The following is a 16,661-nucleotide window of genomic DNA, read 5'->3' as shown; positions in this document are numbered from 1 at the left end:
AGACAAAGGGCAGCCCTGGCGAAGCCCATCACCCACCGGGAACGAGTCCGACTTATTGCCGGCAATGCGAACCAAGCTCTTGCAACGGTTGTATAGGGATCGAATGGCCCGTAGCAATGGGCCAGACACCCCATATTCCCGCAACACCTCCCACAGGACACCCCGAGGGACACGGTCGAATGCCTTCTCCAAGTCCACAAAACACATGTAGACTGGTTGGGCAAACTCCCATGCACCCTCAAGTATCCTGGAGAGGATAAAGAGCTGGTCTAGTGTTCCGCGACCAGGACGAAAACCGCATTGTTCCTCCTGTATCCGAGGTTCGACTAACGGACGAACTCTCCTTTCCAGCACCCTGGCATAGATTTTCCCAGGGAGGCTGAGGAGTGTGATCCCCCTGTAGTTGGAACACACCCTCCGGTCCCCTTTCTTAAAGATGGGGACCACCACCCCGGTCTGCCAGTCCACAGGTACTGCCCCTGATCTCCACGCAACATTGCAGAGGCGTGTCAACCAGGACAGCCCTACAATGTCCAGAGCCTTCAGGAACTCGGGGCGGACCTCATCAACACCAGGGGCTCTGCCACCAAGGAGTTGTTTAACTGCCTCAGTGACCTCGCCCCCGGAAATTGGCGGGTCATTCCCCTCATCCCCAGACTCTGCTTCCTCCTCGGAAGACGTGTCAGTGGGATTAAGGAGGTCCTCGAAGTATTCCTTCCACCGCCTGACAATTTTCTCAGTCGACGTCAGCAGCGCTCCGCCAGCACTATACACAGTGCAGGTAGAGCACCGCTTTCCCCTCCTGAGACGTCTGACGGTTTGCCAGAATCTCTTCGAGGCAGTCCGAAAGTCTTTTTCCATGGCCTCTCCGAACTCCTCCCACACCCGAGTTTTTGCTTCAGCCACTGCCCGAGCCGCATTCCGCTTGGCCTGTCGATACCTGTCGGCTGCCTCCGGAGTCCCACAGGCTAACCAAGCCCGATAGGACTCCTTCTTCAGCCTGGTGGCTCCCTTCACCTCTGGTGTCCACCATTTGGTTCGGGGATTACCACCACGGCAGGCACCCACCACCTTGCGGCCGCAGCTCAATGCAGCAGCTTCGGCAATGGAGACTCTGAACATGGTCCATTCGGACTCAATGTCCCCAGTCTCCCTCGGAATGCTGTCGAAGCTCTGCCGGAGGTGTGCGTTGAAGATCTCGCGGACTGGGGCCTCTGCTAGACGTTCCCAGCACACCCTCACTACGCGTTTAGGTGCACCAGGTCTGTCCAGCGTCCTCCCCCGCCACCTGATCCAACTCACCACCAGGTGGTGATCAGTTGACAGCTCAGCCCCTCTCTTTACCCGAGTGTCCAGAACATATGGTCGCAGGTCTGCTGATACGATTACAAAATCGATCATCGACCTACGGCCTAGAGCGTCCTGGTGCCACGTGCACTTATGGACACTCTTATGTTCGAACAGGGTGTTCGTTATGGCCAAACTGTGGTTAGCACAGAAGTCCAATAACAGAGCACCGCTCGGGTTCAGATCAGGGAGGCCGTTCCTCCCAATCACGCCCCTCCAGGTCTCGCTGTCATTACCCACGTGAGCATTGAAGTCTCCCAGCAGGACAACAGAGTCTCCAGGTGGAGCACCCTCCAGCACCCCCCCCCCAGGAAATCTAAGAAGGCTGGGTACTCTGAACTGCCACTCGGCGCATAAGCGCAGATGACAGTCAGGACCCGTTCCCCGACCCTAAGGCGCAGGGAACAAACCCTCTCGTCCACCGGGAAAAACCCCAACGTACCGGCAGCAAGCCGAGGGGATATTAGGATACCCACCCCAGCCCGCCGCCTCTCACCAGGGGCAACTCCAGACTGAGACAGAGTCCAGCCCCTCTCCAGGAGACTGGTTCCAGAGCCCAAGCCATGTGTAGAGGTGAGCCCGACTATATCTAGCCGGTACCTCTCAACCTCACGCACTAACTCAGGCTCCTTCCCCACCAGAGAGGTGACATTCCATGTCCCTATTGCCAGTCTTGGCAGCCGGGGGTCAGTCCGCCAGGGCCTCCGCTCCTGGCCGCCACCCGGCACACAATGCACCCGACCCCTATGGCGCCTCCTGCGGGTGGTGGGCCTGCGGGAGGATGGGCCCATGTCTCCTCTTCGGGCTGTGCCCGGCCGGACCCCATGGACTAAGGCCCGGCCACCAGACGCTCGCCCTCGGGCACCCTCCCCGGGCCTGGCTCCAGGGCGGGGCCCCGGTAACCCTATCCCGGGCAGGGTAAACTGTTCCCTCGGTGTCCTTTTCATAAGGGTCTTATGAATCGCTCTTTGTCTGGTCCCTCACCCAGGGCCAATTTGCCATGGGAGACCCTACCAGGGGGCAAAAGTCCCCAGACAACATAGCCCCTGGGATCCCTGGGACACACAAACCCCTCCACCACGATAAGGTAGCGATTCAAGGAGGGGTTTATTTTCACCAGTGAAACCAATATAACATCTCCACATTCACAAATATACATTTCTGACATTCAAAAACAAAACAAAAACAAATCAGCGACCAATATAGCCACCTTTCTGTGCAAGGACACTCAAAAGCCTGCCATCCATGGATTCTGTCAGTGTTTTGATCTGTTCACCATCAACATTGCGTGCAGCAGCAACCACAGCCTCCCAGACACTGTTCAGAGAGGTGTACTGTTTTCCCTCCTTGTAAATCTCACATTTGATGATGGACCACAGGTTCTCAATGGGGTTCAGATCAGGTGAACAAGGTGGCCATGTCATTAGTTTTTCTTCTTTTATACCCTTTCTTGCCAGCCACGCTGTGGAGTACTTGGACGCGTGTGATGGAGCATTGTCCTGCATGAAAATCATGTTTTTCTTGAAGGATGCAGACTTCTTCCTGTACCACTGCTTGAAGAAGGTGTCTTCCAGAAACTGGCAGTAGGACTGGGAGTTGAGCTTGACTCCATCCTCAACCCGAAAAGGCCCCACAAGCTCATCTTTGATGATACCAGCCCAAACCAGTACTCCACCTCCACCTTGCTGGCGTCTGAGTCGGACTGGAGCTCTCTGCCCTTTACCAATCCAGCCACGGGCCCATCCATCTGGCCCATCAAGACTCACTCTCATTTCATCAGTCCATAAAACCTTAGAAAAACCAGTCTTGAGATATTTCTTGGCCCAGTCTTGACGTTTCAGCTTGTGTGTCTTGTTCAGTGGTGGTCGTCTTTCAGCCTTTCTTACCTTGACCATGTCTCTGAGTATTGCACACCTTGTGCTTTTGGGCACTCCAGTGATGTTGCAGCTCTGAAATATGGCCAAACTGGTGGCAAGTGGCATCTTGGCAGCTGCACGCTTGACTTTTCTCAGTTCATGGGCAGTTATTTTGCGCCTTGGCTTTTCCACACGCTTCTTGCGACCCTGTTGACTATTTTGAATGAAACGCTTGATTGTTCGATGATCACGCTTCAGAAGCTTTGCAATTTTGAGACTGCAGCATCCCTCTGCAAGATATCTCACTATTTTTGACTTTTCTGAGCCTGTCAAGTCCTTCTTTTGACCCATTTTGCCAAAGGAAAGGACGTTGCCTAATAATTATGCACACCTGATATAGGGTGTTGATGTCATTAGACCACACCCCTTCTCATTACAGAGATGCACATCACCTAATATGCTTAATTGGTAGTAGGCTTTCGAGCCTATACAGCTTGGAGTAAGACAACATGCATGAAGAGGATGATGTGGACAAAATACTCATTTGCCTAATAATTCTGCACTCCCTGTATGTTGTTAAGACCACTAATTATTCCACACACAGAATATTCATACCAACAAGCAAAACATCACACACATGCGTACACACAGGCATACAAAGGTCAGGCAAAATATACCCCTTGTTGATTACATGCTGAGATCAGAACTGCGGAGGGAATTGCAACAATATTGTAACAATTAGACTGCCCTTGAAGCTACCTAACAGCCCTGTGGCACCACTGCTTAAAAATGCATGTGAGCAAACGCACACGCAGTCAAGCACACTTGGCTACACATATTTAACCCTTTAAGACCTACCATAGAACCAAGTTCGCCAGAGCTTATATTATATTTTTACATGCTATGGAGCCATTTTTGGGAGCATTTCAAGTTGCTATACATCAATACAACCATTATAGCCCAAACTTTAATAATATGTCTGCATTAGGTGCATAGTAATTACATAAATTGCAAAAAAGTGCAATAAACTACAAAAAAATTGAAAATCGTTTTTGTTTTTTTAACATATATTTCTAGTTAGAGAAATTTAAGAGGTTTATCCCTCAAAACTGTAAATACAAAAAAGTTGCACAAAATAGTTTCCCACCACAGGAAATTTATTTTGAGTGTCTTCATAGTTTTATTTTTGAAATACACCAATTTTTATATACTGCAGGAAAAACGAAAATAAATATTATAGTGCAAATTTGCAAAATAACAGCATATGCATCAAAATAAACTATTTCCAGCAGTGCAATATGAGTCCTAAGCATCCCAGAAACGACACAGAAAGTCATAAACTCAAACATAACTTTTTAAAACACATAACAAGTAAAACACAAGCTCATAAGGCCCCGATCGTAAAAAACTACATTTCCGCAAAATGACGTCACTTCCGGTTTCGGGCAGGTCATGCGGTCATGTGATAGTTCGCGCTGATGGACGTAGGAAGTGTTACAAACAGCTGATGGATCGGCGAAGCGTGTTTCTGGAATATCATGTTTTTGTTGCTGCAAGTGATTTTTATGCAGTTTTTGCAAAGCTATATGTGGAAGGAAACTGTGACCTAGGACAAGCTGATGGCATAAGATGTAAGTACAACTCCTCCAGTTTCATATGCAAAAAAAATTATTGTGCTAGCTTAAGTGGTTGCAGAGCTACCGGGATTTAAAAATAGTTACGCAAAACAGAGCGTGCCCGCTCCGATCGGCTGTAAAGGGTTAAAAAGCTTCTTCTTTATCCTTGGCATCAGGAACAAATTTTAACCACAGTGCAGTCTTGAGCCACTCCTCATTTCTTTATGTTTTGCTTTGAAGGAACCAGACTTTCTTTTTTTAAAATAAGGTCTTTGGGCTTTCAGAAGGTCTTTAAGAGGTTTTCTTCGGACATTGGCTTATTTTTTAGTGATTTTCAATCTAGTCCTTGTACCCGAGCTCAGAAATCTCATGAGAAATGGTTTTAGTGGAAGGGATGATGTAAAACAAGCAATCCTTAAGAAGAGACCAGAGGAAGAAAGGTTATGGAAGGCCCAATAACTGGACTGAAAATCAGTGGCATCAGGTGCTATGGAGCAATGAATCCAAAATTAAAGTTTTTCGTTCAAAATGTCATAAATGAACACACAAAAGTGTAATCACATTTTGATCCATTAAACACAGCTAACAGGGATCTGAATGGCAAAAGCTTCATTTTTTCAGCATGACAGTGATACCAAACACACTGCCAATGTAGTAAAAGCATAGCTGGACAGAACAAACACACAATAAAACACAATCAGCCACAGATTGGCCTCTTCCGTGTCCAGATCTCAATATTACTAAAGCAGTGTGGGATCATCTTGACAGAGAACACAAAAAAGGCAGCTAACACCAAAAGAAGATCTTTGAATGTCCTTCAAGAAGCCTGGAGAACTAATCCTGAGGACTACTTAAAGAAATGACTATACATTTTGCCTAGAAGAGTTCAGGCAGTATTATACTAAATTAATGTAATGAATAAATAGATGCTGAACATTGACTTTCAAGTTTGTTAGAACTGTACAAACTCTGTTGTTGCCATTGTTGCTGTATTTTCATGTGTGTTTCAGTAAATGGCTGCACATATTCTATCCCTAGTAAATAAATACTATACTGCCAGAAAATATAAATAAATACAGGTTGGCTCAAGAGTGCTGAACATCAGCATCTCTTTGTTCTTTCTTTCTTGTTTTTTATTTCAGTAATGTTTAGTGTGTACAGTAATCAAACTTTATATTCTTTAACACAATCATAACTATATTAAAGTGCCAACTTATAGGCCAACAAAAGCCAGCAGTAGCTGGTGATATACAAGCACGTTATTGTATGTGAACAGATGGACATTGAAGAAGTTTAAATGATTTTAAATGGCAGGAAAACAAATCTTCACACCATTTATAAAGCAAAGATCGAAGCACCACCGAGGTGTTGTAGCAGAAGCAGAAATAGGCAAGTTAACCACTGTGAGTGATTTGATGCTTCTCTGCTAAGGGATTGATGGCCGCCATACCACTGTTAGAAACTGCTAAATAACTCAGAGTACAAATCATGTTGTTGCTCTCAGTGCTAAAGGTGCAGCGGCAAGTTTAAGACCTCAAAATCTTAACTGGTTTTATCTAAGAGTTTGTTTTGGGAGGAAATCTCAGGCCTTTTAGTTCAAAGTCGTAACGTTCAAGCCTATGTGTCCAAAGGCTTTATTCAATTTAACCTCCGTGCAGTCATGCTGTGATTATAAAATAAACTGTGACAGAAAAACCTTTCTCAGGGTCACATTTCAACCACAGCAGACGGTAGAATGTTTTAATAACTGAGGTCACGCTGGAATGAAGAGGAAATAGCTTCTCAGATAGGAACAGAATTGAAGTCCAAGAATCTAAGCGTGTTCTTTAAACAAAGAAATGTGTCCATACTGATGGAGATCTGCATTTTAATGTAATGTCATTAATTGCTTAACTGCAGGTGAAATATGTATTGACCCTTTTAGCCTTCACAAGTGATTTGTATTGTTTCATTCTTCCAGCACAGCCGGCTAAAGCTATATTTTGCTGATATTGGTGAGACCGGCAGCATATTTCCCTTGAGTGCTCAAATGCAATTTTATGTGTGAGCTAGAAGTGGCAAGGCTGTCTCACGGTACATAGATGTGTGAACAGTAGCGAGCTCACACTCACGCACAAATCAAAAACACACAAACCAACATAAATGCAAACAAAGGCATATGAAGTGCTTTGTCTGAAAATCTATGATGTATTATTCAAAATTCGTTGCTCTGTGTACGGCTGATTCATTTGTTGAGATTTAGGGGGAAAGAGCTGAAACTGGCTGGCATCCAAACACATACTGTAGTACATTCTGCTCCAGAGTAAACCTTACAAATAGCCATACAAACCTGAAGTGTCTCCTTACGGGATTGTCATCTGTCAGTGTAACCTGCTTTGCATGACAGACATGTGAACAGTCACTCCACACTACAAAAGCACACCACCGACTCCTTAGCATAATCCCAAAACACTGACATGACTGTATACCTCTGTACTCACATCCCAATTATCCAGGCCCTATGTAGAAACACACAATGCCTACAGCACCCTGCGTAGCATCCCACATGGCATCATTAAAGTCAAACAAGCTGCCTGAATGTTTGATGTGCCGCTCTCCTCACCCTCTCCATGTGCCAGGGCTCTCTTCTCTCAATCATCTCTTTCTTTCTTTTTTTTACAAATCCATTTTTGTCCTGTCTTATTTTTCTCTTGTTGTTACATACAGCTTCACTTTCTCCATCACACTGTCATGGTGTTTTTCGATTATACTTTGTTCACGGTTCATTGTCTGTTTCTCTTATATCTGACAACAGCGTGCTTCAAAGTTTGCTGTCTGTCATCACAGTACAGAGTGAGAGGAATGTAATGTGAGAAAAAAAACACCTTATTTCCAAAATAGTTCATTATTACTATTGATCTCTATTACTGGAGCCTGACCGATGTATCTGCAGGGGTCATCGGCCATTATTAGCTATTTAAAGATACCTGCACTTATAATAGCCATTAAAGGAACATTTAAAAAATAAAGAAGAGACCAGAGAAAGACCTGTTAACCAAGGTGTGAATTCTGATATCGAATAGTCTGTCCACTAGGGAGGCCTCTGCAACTTCTCAGATGGAAACGTGTTTGCAAAGCTGCAAACACAACAACCAGCTGATCTGAGCAGAGTCGGGCAACGCGTAAATTAATAATCCACAACTTGTTCTGAATATAAAATGGTATTAAACATGTTTTGTGTGTCTGATACGAAATAAAAATTATTGGCCAATATATCGCATGTTTAGATCACCAAATATCGGTATTGGTATCCGCCTTAAAAATCCTATATAACTCAGAGTCTATTTATGAAGAGTAGAAAATCTTGAGTTGAGCGCAAATCCAGATATCAGAACTGTTTTCATGTGCTAGAGCTGTTTTAGAATGAATTTTTGCTATAAATCCAAAAAAATAAATCCATTTCCTCTTAGGTCAGTTTACATTTTGGGTAATAATGATGCAAACATTTAAATACCATCACTTCACTCAGTGCAAAAAACTGCTCCCAGGCTCTTATCAGTACAATTTTGTAAGACTACACATTAATAAGATTTCCACAGTGCAGGACCAGACAGGACAGAATCTATTGATATGATGTGCAGACATAATTCAGGATCAACAACTAATCCATGATATCAATCTGTCTATGCAGCTCTTTGACAGTAAGCACCGACTAATGGCACAGTGTGAAGGTTAACTATAACAAAGTCAGAGTAAGAGGAGGGTTTTGTGCCTCAGTGCTTTGCTGCTATAAACACACATTTTCATTTTACAATTATATGCTTGTTATTGACGAAAGCCCTCTAGGTGGTTATACAAACACTCTAGGGTACAAAAGGACAAAAATACGAAGGGAATTGTTGAGCAGAATTCAATTAATCCTTTTTTTTTCCACGGATAACAAGAAAATTACTGTTTACAACACAGTTGAGTATAAATTTAAACATCAAACTTCTCTCGATAGCTCAGTAAAACATAAAACACTTAACAAACAGAAACCAACAATACCTCTGAATAATTACAAAACAATGCAACAAAGTTTTGTCGGTAGGGGACTTTGCAAAAGTCAATTTCTGACAACAGATACAGTGGCAGCACAGCTACTATTGTGAGTAAATCACAATTCAAACAAAACAAGAGATGGTGCCGCTGAATAAAGATTTTAAAAAGTAAACGGTTTGCCACTTGATGTTGTTTCTCATGTTAATCCAAACTGCAGCAGTATCTGTTCTACCCTACAGCTTAAACCTATGGTGAGTCTTTATTAAGAGCAAGCTAGCCATCAGTTTTACAGGATCTGTAATTAACTCCAAACCGCAAACACTTTATACTTACCATCAGCTACAAACAGGTGACGTGAAACACCAGGGATCCTCTAAATAATATAACACTAAACCATTTAAAGATCAAAAACAGGAATCTGTCTGTAACTGAGAGCTGAATTCATTTGCACTTGGCTGTGGCCCAACTTTATGTGGCGCCTGTCTTGTGACTGTGCTTTACCTGGATCCATGGCCATCTGTCATTTTCGGCTGCAGTCCAGGCATTGACCAGCCCCTTCTTGTTGAGCCTTGCAAAGTACGGGTACCACTTCTGTAGGCCAAAGAGAGCACGGTGGGTAGAAGAGGCCGTTATCTGTTGGTTGGAGATTATACCGCCCTCCATGCCCAGTGGGCCAGAGCATTCTGAGAGAACAGAGAGACAGAGAGAGGAAGCGATAGATGAGTCCTCCTATCATTCTAACACTCAGAAATGTGGGAAAGTGAGTTTCAGGAACGCGTATAATGTTAAAAAAAAAACACAAAACCACTGACTTTATCCTCCCCATTTTGTTTTGTTTCACTCTTTTTATCTTTAAATGTTGAATTGGAGTCATCATTATGGATTCCCCTCAGTGGTCCGATTCCCCATTGATTCACAATTGATTACTGAGCTTATTGGAAAATAACAATATAGGCCTACACAGCATCACTGGTTGCTTTTATTATCTCTATGTCTGAACACAGTGTAGACCAAGAGTAGCCAAAAAAGGCTTGCATGTGACTTAGGTGGGAAAAAAGCTCCAGTGCCATGAATTCAGTGTCAGCCTTCTGCAATGGACAACTGTCAGAAAACTAAGCCAGCAATAATAAAAGGGAACTGATCAGCTTGGAGTTCCAATAGACTGAGCAATTTGGCACCAGTTCTCAAGTGGAACCACTTCTCAGTTCCCAGATGCTCCAAAATTTCATTTGTATTATATTAGCCAAGGTCATTCAAACTCTGACTTTCTCTTGACTATTGTTGCATTATTTGTTAACTCACTGTTATGTTCACCATAGCTATTTTCTATTCTACTGTCCCTACAATTTTGATTGTCAACAACGCGCTTTTGTCATGTCTCCCAAGTTCTTTTAAGTCACAGCTGCAGATTGGGACTCTTGTCTCCGTCTCAGTGCTACTACACACATTTGATGGACTAACAGGTTGTTCCTTCATCTCTTCCATCAGGAACAGAGCCCCCGGGCTCTCTCCCAAGGAGCTGCAGCCACAGTTGAACAGCATCATTCCCAAAGTCAACAAGCTTTGCAATAGCTTTAAATATCTTAGAGGCTGCATTAAAATGGGGAAGTCTGACACCATTATCCTCAGTCAAAAAGCCCTTTTTAAAGCTGCTGTTTTTTGCAGTTAAGCCTAATTAGTGTGTCCAGGCATATCCAATGCATTTTAATAAATATACCTGTGGCAAAAGGGATTCTGGCAATGCTGATCCAATAAAGAATTTATTGCTCTGCACAACAAGTACTTCTTTGTGTTTCCATTAAAAAAAGAAAAATACTGAGAGATGAAACAAAAAAAAACTTGGCACAGAATATAGATGTAGATGGAATGGGCTGGAGAAGGTGTACATAAATTATACAACATACCACAGTACATTGCACATAAAAATATTGTTTCTGTCGAAACACAACAGATTTTGTTTTTGACAGCTCTGATAATGTAAAAATGTTTTATCCCTCCTGCCATCCTTTAAAAAACTCACACCCATCACCCTAGGGACCATTCTCAGCCACGCCATAAAAAGACCATATATCCATATTTTATTCCACTTTAAATTAGCCAACCTTGTAAAACTACTTCTCCCTGAAATATTCATGTAAAGTTTTAATTATATTTTCGTTGTTTTAACCCTTCAAATCCCAGTGTTATTACATGAGCGCCCTGTGTTATAAGCCCCAAAAACCAAAAAACGAAACTAAATATTTCCACAAAAAACCAGTTGAAGTAATATGTGATTGTCATTATAAGTAGGCCTTTAGATGGACCAAAGATTGGCACCAACATACATTTTGACCTGCCATTATTTTTTTTGCATTTTTTTTGCAATTTAAAAATTAAAACTTCAAGGCCCTGAGTCTTCATTGACATCCAAGAAAAGAAGAAAAAATAAAATCATATGATGATAATTTGGGGTTGAAAAATAGCGTTTATAATGGAAGTCAATGGGCAGAAAATGGTCCCCAGGGTGATGGGTGTGGGGATTTCTGCTGCTCAGCCATTTTAGGCTGATTTAAGGAATTCACACTGGAATATTAACATTGACAGGTAAAAACTATCCTGTGGCAAGTTTGGTTATATTCCACTGAACACAGTGGAAATGGCAGCCATTTAACACATAGCAGTGGCACAAAAAGGTCCCAAGAAGGCAGGAAGGTTATAGATCCTATATTGTTTGAAAGTACGAATTGCGAATCTGTGGAAAAGCATCAGAATCAAGGAAGTGATGTGGGCAAGAAAACACTGTACGCAACTGTGGTTGCACCTTAAAATAAGCTGTGGCCCATTGACACCAAAAGTGATTCAGCTGTTACTCCACCTGTTTATAATCTCTCACACTCAATAAAGTATGTTAAACAGGGGTGATGTTGCAGTGACACAGCCAGCTTCCCAAACTCCTCATCATGCAAACTTTAAACTGTAACATGCAGTTTACCTGCATAAAAAATGGCGAGAAATTGGTTTCACGTGATATGCAATGTGAAAGAAAACTAGAGAACCCACTCATAGCACTAATAGTAATAAAGTTGAGCAGGATTATTTGCTACTTATGCAAAAGTCAGCTAGTTGATGACATTTTAGCAATTAATTATTATTTAATGGCATTGTCTTCTATCTTCTCAGTTATAGTTATAGAAGATTTGTCTCTGCATGATTTTTTCAGTTATTACTGGTCTGCTGTGATTGCAACAGTGTTTGCAGTGTGATGCATGTCATTCTCTATCAATGCTAGCATTATGGAGGCTGAATTCCCCACAACCTTTGTTTATCTTTCACATTTACTTTGGTATGTCTCTGAAAGGAATGCGAAAAAAATAATACCTTAATCGTTAATGACACCATCATTTTTAAACTTTTTCTAGGACCACTGGTTTGTCATTAAAAATCAATCAAACAATTTGATTATTCAAGTAGCATGCTTGTGATTGCAGATATAGTGCAAGAGCTCTAAAAACTACAGCACAGAAAAAAAACTGAGGGAACTTGGAAGAGTCTCAAAAGAATGAGGACACATCAAGTACAGACTTCAGCTCGAGACACAGCTTGCTTATGCTGGTTGAAGTGCAAGTGGCTGTGCGAACCAGCCTTCAGGGGATGCCTGGAGCAATGGTCACCTAAATACTATGAAGCTGCCTTCATCATTTAAACAAAATATCTAAAAAAAAAAAAAAAAAAAAGGCATTTCAAAGTCAGTACTGAAACACAGATCCAAACGACACACATGCATTCCAACAGACAACCAAACTGGCAACACTGAGACGTGTGAGAAGGCTTACACCACACAAGAAAGCCAAGAGTCAGAAAAGAGTGGAATGATGAAAACAACCCTAGCATGACTTATCCAGCTGCTAAAAACAGTGGGGTGCTAATCAACAGGGAGCCATGGAGACAGTGAGTAATGTCTGAGGACAGTCCAGGGGGATCTACTGGAGGCTGGAAGGAAGCACAAGTATTTCTTTTTGTGTACACGTACTGACAGAGATATGTTTATATATTTGAGTATGGTAAATCACTCTCGCTTCACTAGTTCTACTATGTGACTCACCACTTCCAGACTGATGAGAGGATGGTGTAGGTGGATACACCACTGGTAAAACTCTGAGAATCTCATGAGTTTCCAATACCTGTTGGACAAACTTAATTTGGTCCTCTGAAAAAGGCTCTCTAAGAATAAACTGGTTTTATTTTTAAATGCAGCCTAGCAGTTGAAACTAAATACATGGAAAGTGTTTTTCTTGTTACTTGTTTGAATCACTGATTCAGTATACTGTTCATTTTAATATACTTCAAATAAGTAACATATGTAATAATAGCCACATTTTTAGGCCTCTGTGTCAGAATTAGCTGTTGTTTTTCTTCTTTTTTTGGTATTCCATGATTTGAACATCACAGGAATGCAAGAATGGAAATGATTCAAGTTTGGCACAAACTTTTTCTGGACTCAAGGATGCACTGACAAAAATTTGGTGTTTAGGGTTCACACTGACCTTACAAAACACATTGTAGGCTTCATCTCAAGAATCCTTGTTTTGATTACAACAAAAAACTGAACAAATGTCTAACTGGAAAGGAATTAAGTGATGATAGAATGGAAAATGTGACCTTGTTTCACATTTGCTCAGATGCTGAATTAGTAACGCAAACTGCAGATTTGCTTGGATTTTACAGACTTTGGGGTTGCCAGGTTGAAGAAAAAAGTGAACTTTTTTTGCGGAACTGATTACGTCGCCCTAGGAACTTAAAGTCAGGAACAACAGTAACCGGGCAATGCAGAATACGTTTCTCTATTTCTAAGAAAAACAAAAGAGTCTCCAGCCATGATACCCACTCTTTCAGACTTTGCAGATTATTTTCACTGCCTTTCCTAGAGCTGTGCTGATAACATGCTTAAATATACTTTTTTGAATGATATGAACAGAACATGGGCGTTGCGGGGAGAACAATCCCTCCTGACCAAATGCAAAGAATGCAGCAAGTTTAATTTAATAAGAGAGTCTTCTTAATGAATCCTGACTTTCAATTTGTTAGGGACCCTGCAGTTACACATGCTTTTTCAGACACTGGCACCAAATGTCATATCACCCAAATTTACCTCCTAAAAATGAAATGGAAATCTATTTTTCCCCATTAGAGCCTGCGGATCGAGGTGCAGTGTTGCATCAACACAATATTATATTTGTCTAGATGTTGTGCCTTTTGGGCAGCTCTCTTGTAAGATATTCCATATAGATGTTGTGACAAGACACTGCTGCAAATCCACGGTCCCTCTGACCTTGTGGCAATGATGGGCCACTCTTAACGAGCTGCCTGCCAGTCGTCAGTCAGAGCAGCAGAGGCAGCCAGCCCCGGGGCCTTGCCCTCCTGGCCCCTGAGCATACATCAGCGTTGCGACAGCACACATCACTAACACCGCCAGTACCGTGATGTGACAGCTGAATCCATCTCCCACAAGCCCTACCTAAAGCCTAAACAAATTAGCGCCCCACTGAAATTAATGCCACCGCACCAATACTAATGACCATGGAGCAAAAAGAGGGGATAAGTCAAAGAATAATAAATACACCTAACAGATGTTAGCCGCACGACAGACGTTCCACAGGTGACAAATGGCGGTGAATAAAATGCACCTGTACACATGTTCTTGTGTAGCTGCAACTTTAAAAGTGACCAAGCTAGCAATGTGTGTTTTAAAAGAATACTGCTACGCTCTTGTTGAATAAAGCAGAACAAACAGAGAAAAATGCATAGCTTGTGTTAGTACAACAATCCACATGCACATATTAACTTTCCTTACATTATATTATCTAAATACATTTTTGAAATAGGTTTCCACTGTTTATTTTAAAAATAAGCTTTCCCTGCTCTACCTCTCAGTATGTCAGCCAATAAAACCTTTGATTAATATTAGCTGAAATACCAGGTGCAAATACTGCATATATTGTATACGTGCTGTGCAGTTCTGAACTTTGGATGGTCTATAGCAGGGCTGCCCAATCCCAGTCCTCGAGAGCTACTATCCTGCAGCTTTTAGATGCATCCCTACTCCAACACAGCTGAATCAAATGAATGGCTTGTTATCAGGCCTTTGCCAAACACGATGGCATGCTGAAGAGGTAATCAAACCATTTGATTCAGCTGTGTTGGAGTAGGGATGCATCTAAAAGCTGCAGGACGGTAGCTCTCGAGGACCGGGATTGGGCACCCCTGGTCTATAGCATATTGAAAAACTCGTAGTCTACAATTACATTTTCACAGAACAGCTAATATATAGGGAACCACTGATGCAATCAATATGAAAAAAAAATGTCAATACAAAATGACCATAATAAAATAAATACTTACACTTTGCGTTATGAGAAACATTAAAATTAAAATGTTGAATACATTGAACTCCTTGTCATATTCAAGAAACCAGTATGAGATGATTTGAGCTTTTTGACATGATGCATTATCCTGCTGGTCACAAAGGGGTTGCTCATGGAAACAATACTCGGGTACACTACTCCGTTTCAGTTACTGTTATCTTCCTATCAGCTTGAAGCAGTCTAGTTATTCTCATCTACCCTCTGGCACAACAGCGAAATTTCACCTTGAGAAGTGCTCACTTGACATCTTCTCTTTCTAGACCATTCTCTGTAAAGCTGTAAAGATGATTGTGCAGGAAAATCCCAGTAGATCAGCAGTTTCTGAAGTACTAAGACAAGCCCATCTGGCACCAACAACCACATTCAAAGTCTCTTAAGTTTCTTTTGTTCCCCATTCTGGTGCTTCATATTCACCATGTCTACATGCCTAAATGCATTGAATTACTACCGTGAGACTGGCTGATTAGATATTTGCATTAGCAAACAATTGAATAGGCGTAACTATCAATCAGTCAATCAGTCTCCTCCGTGCCGCGTCTGTCCAGTACAGAATGCATTCAGCTTGTCAAATTTACATAAATCTGCGATCGCTAGCAGTGTGACTCTGAAGTGCTGTACTGTATGTTTGTAAGTTCTCTCCCCAACAAACACAACAATGTCAACAAAGTAATTATAGTAAATAGTATATAGTAAATAGTAAATAAAGTATTCTGATTCTGATTCTGAAAATGTTTTGCACCGTCAAAGGCACCTGCGGTAGCATCCAAAAGGCAGAGGAAGAAGGGAACCATCACACAAGAAGTTTGACTTCTGGACATGCTAAAGGAAGGTAGAAGTTACCGTATTTTTCAGATTATAAGGCACATTAAGCAAACAAAATCTGATGAATTAATTTGTGAGTAGCCGTGTTGGGGGCCTGCTCAGGGCTCCAAGTTCACTGATATATTAATCCTAATATTTTCCTAGACTGCAGACGAAATCCTCACAATAGCATAATAAACACATAAAGCCTCTTTGAGCTCTTGGGCTTCTTGCAAAAACCTACTCCTTTAAAGACTTTTTCCATGCAGCCAGTGGGAAAAAAAGAGGGCTGGTAAACACAAAATACTTACACAAGACAAGACAAATCCATCTTTCATTTTATGAGAATTAAAATGTTTATAATATGTTTATAATATTAGGTTTAATTATGTTCCTAAAGAATGTGACCACTATACTATGATGATATGATAACTTCTTACTTCTTCAAATGTTAAATGTTAAATGTTATATATATATATATATTTTATTGGCATCGGTGAGCCACTGTCAATATGTGACATATTGAAATCGCGTTTGAATTTGCGCTTGTTTTTTGCTTTCACTTTGCAATCGCGCGAACTGTGCATAGAGAGCGACAGTACTGATTGGTGAGTGATGAT

General features: G+C 41.9%; 1 protein-coding gene across 3 annotated transcripts in view; it reads right to left on the bottom strand.

Annotated features, from left to right (window-relative positions):
- The window catches only part of edil3a (EGF like and discoidin domains 3a), a 132,071-nt gene that overhangs the window by 47,623 nt on the left and 67,787 nt on the right, over positions 1-16,661 (bottom strand). For all 3 annotated transcript variants that reach the window (XM_085294147.1, XM_085294149.1, XM_085294146.1), the window contains one exon: positions 9,341-9,522. In XM_085294147.1, the coding sequence (XP_085150273.1) occupies positions 9,341-9,522 (182 nt within the window). The remainder of the gene's footprint in view (positions 1-9,340; positions 9,523-16,661) is intronic.

Source organism: Mchenga conophoros, linkage group LG12 (assembly GCF_057382185.1).
Source record: "Mchenga conophoros isolate Kocher_MC1m ecotype Shallow Benthic linkage group LG12, M_conophoros_male_GT1.1, whole genome shotgun sequence".
NCBI lineage: Eukaryota > Metazoa > Chordata > Actinopteri > Cichliformes > Cichlidae > Mchenga > Mchenga conophoros.
The sequence above is the reverse complement of the archived record's forward strand: the minus strand, read 5'-3'. Positions and strand labels throughout refer to the sequence as shown.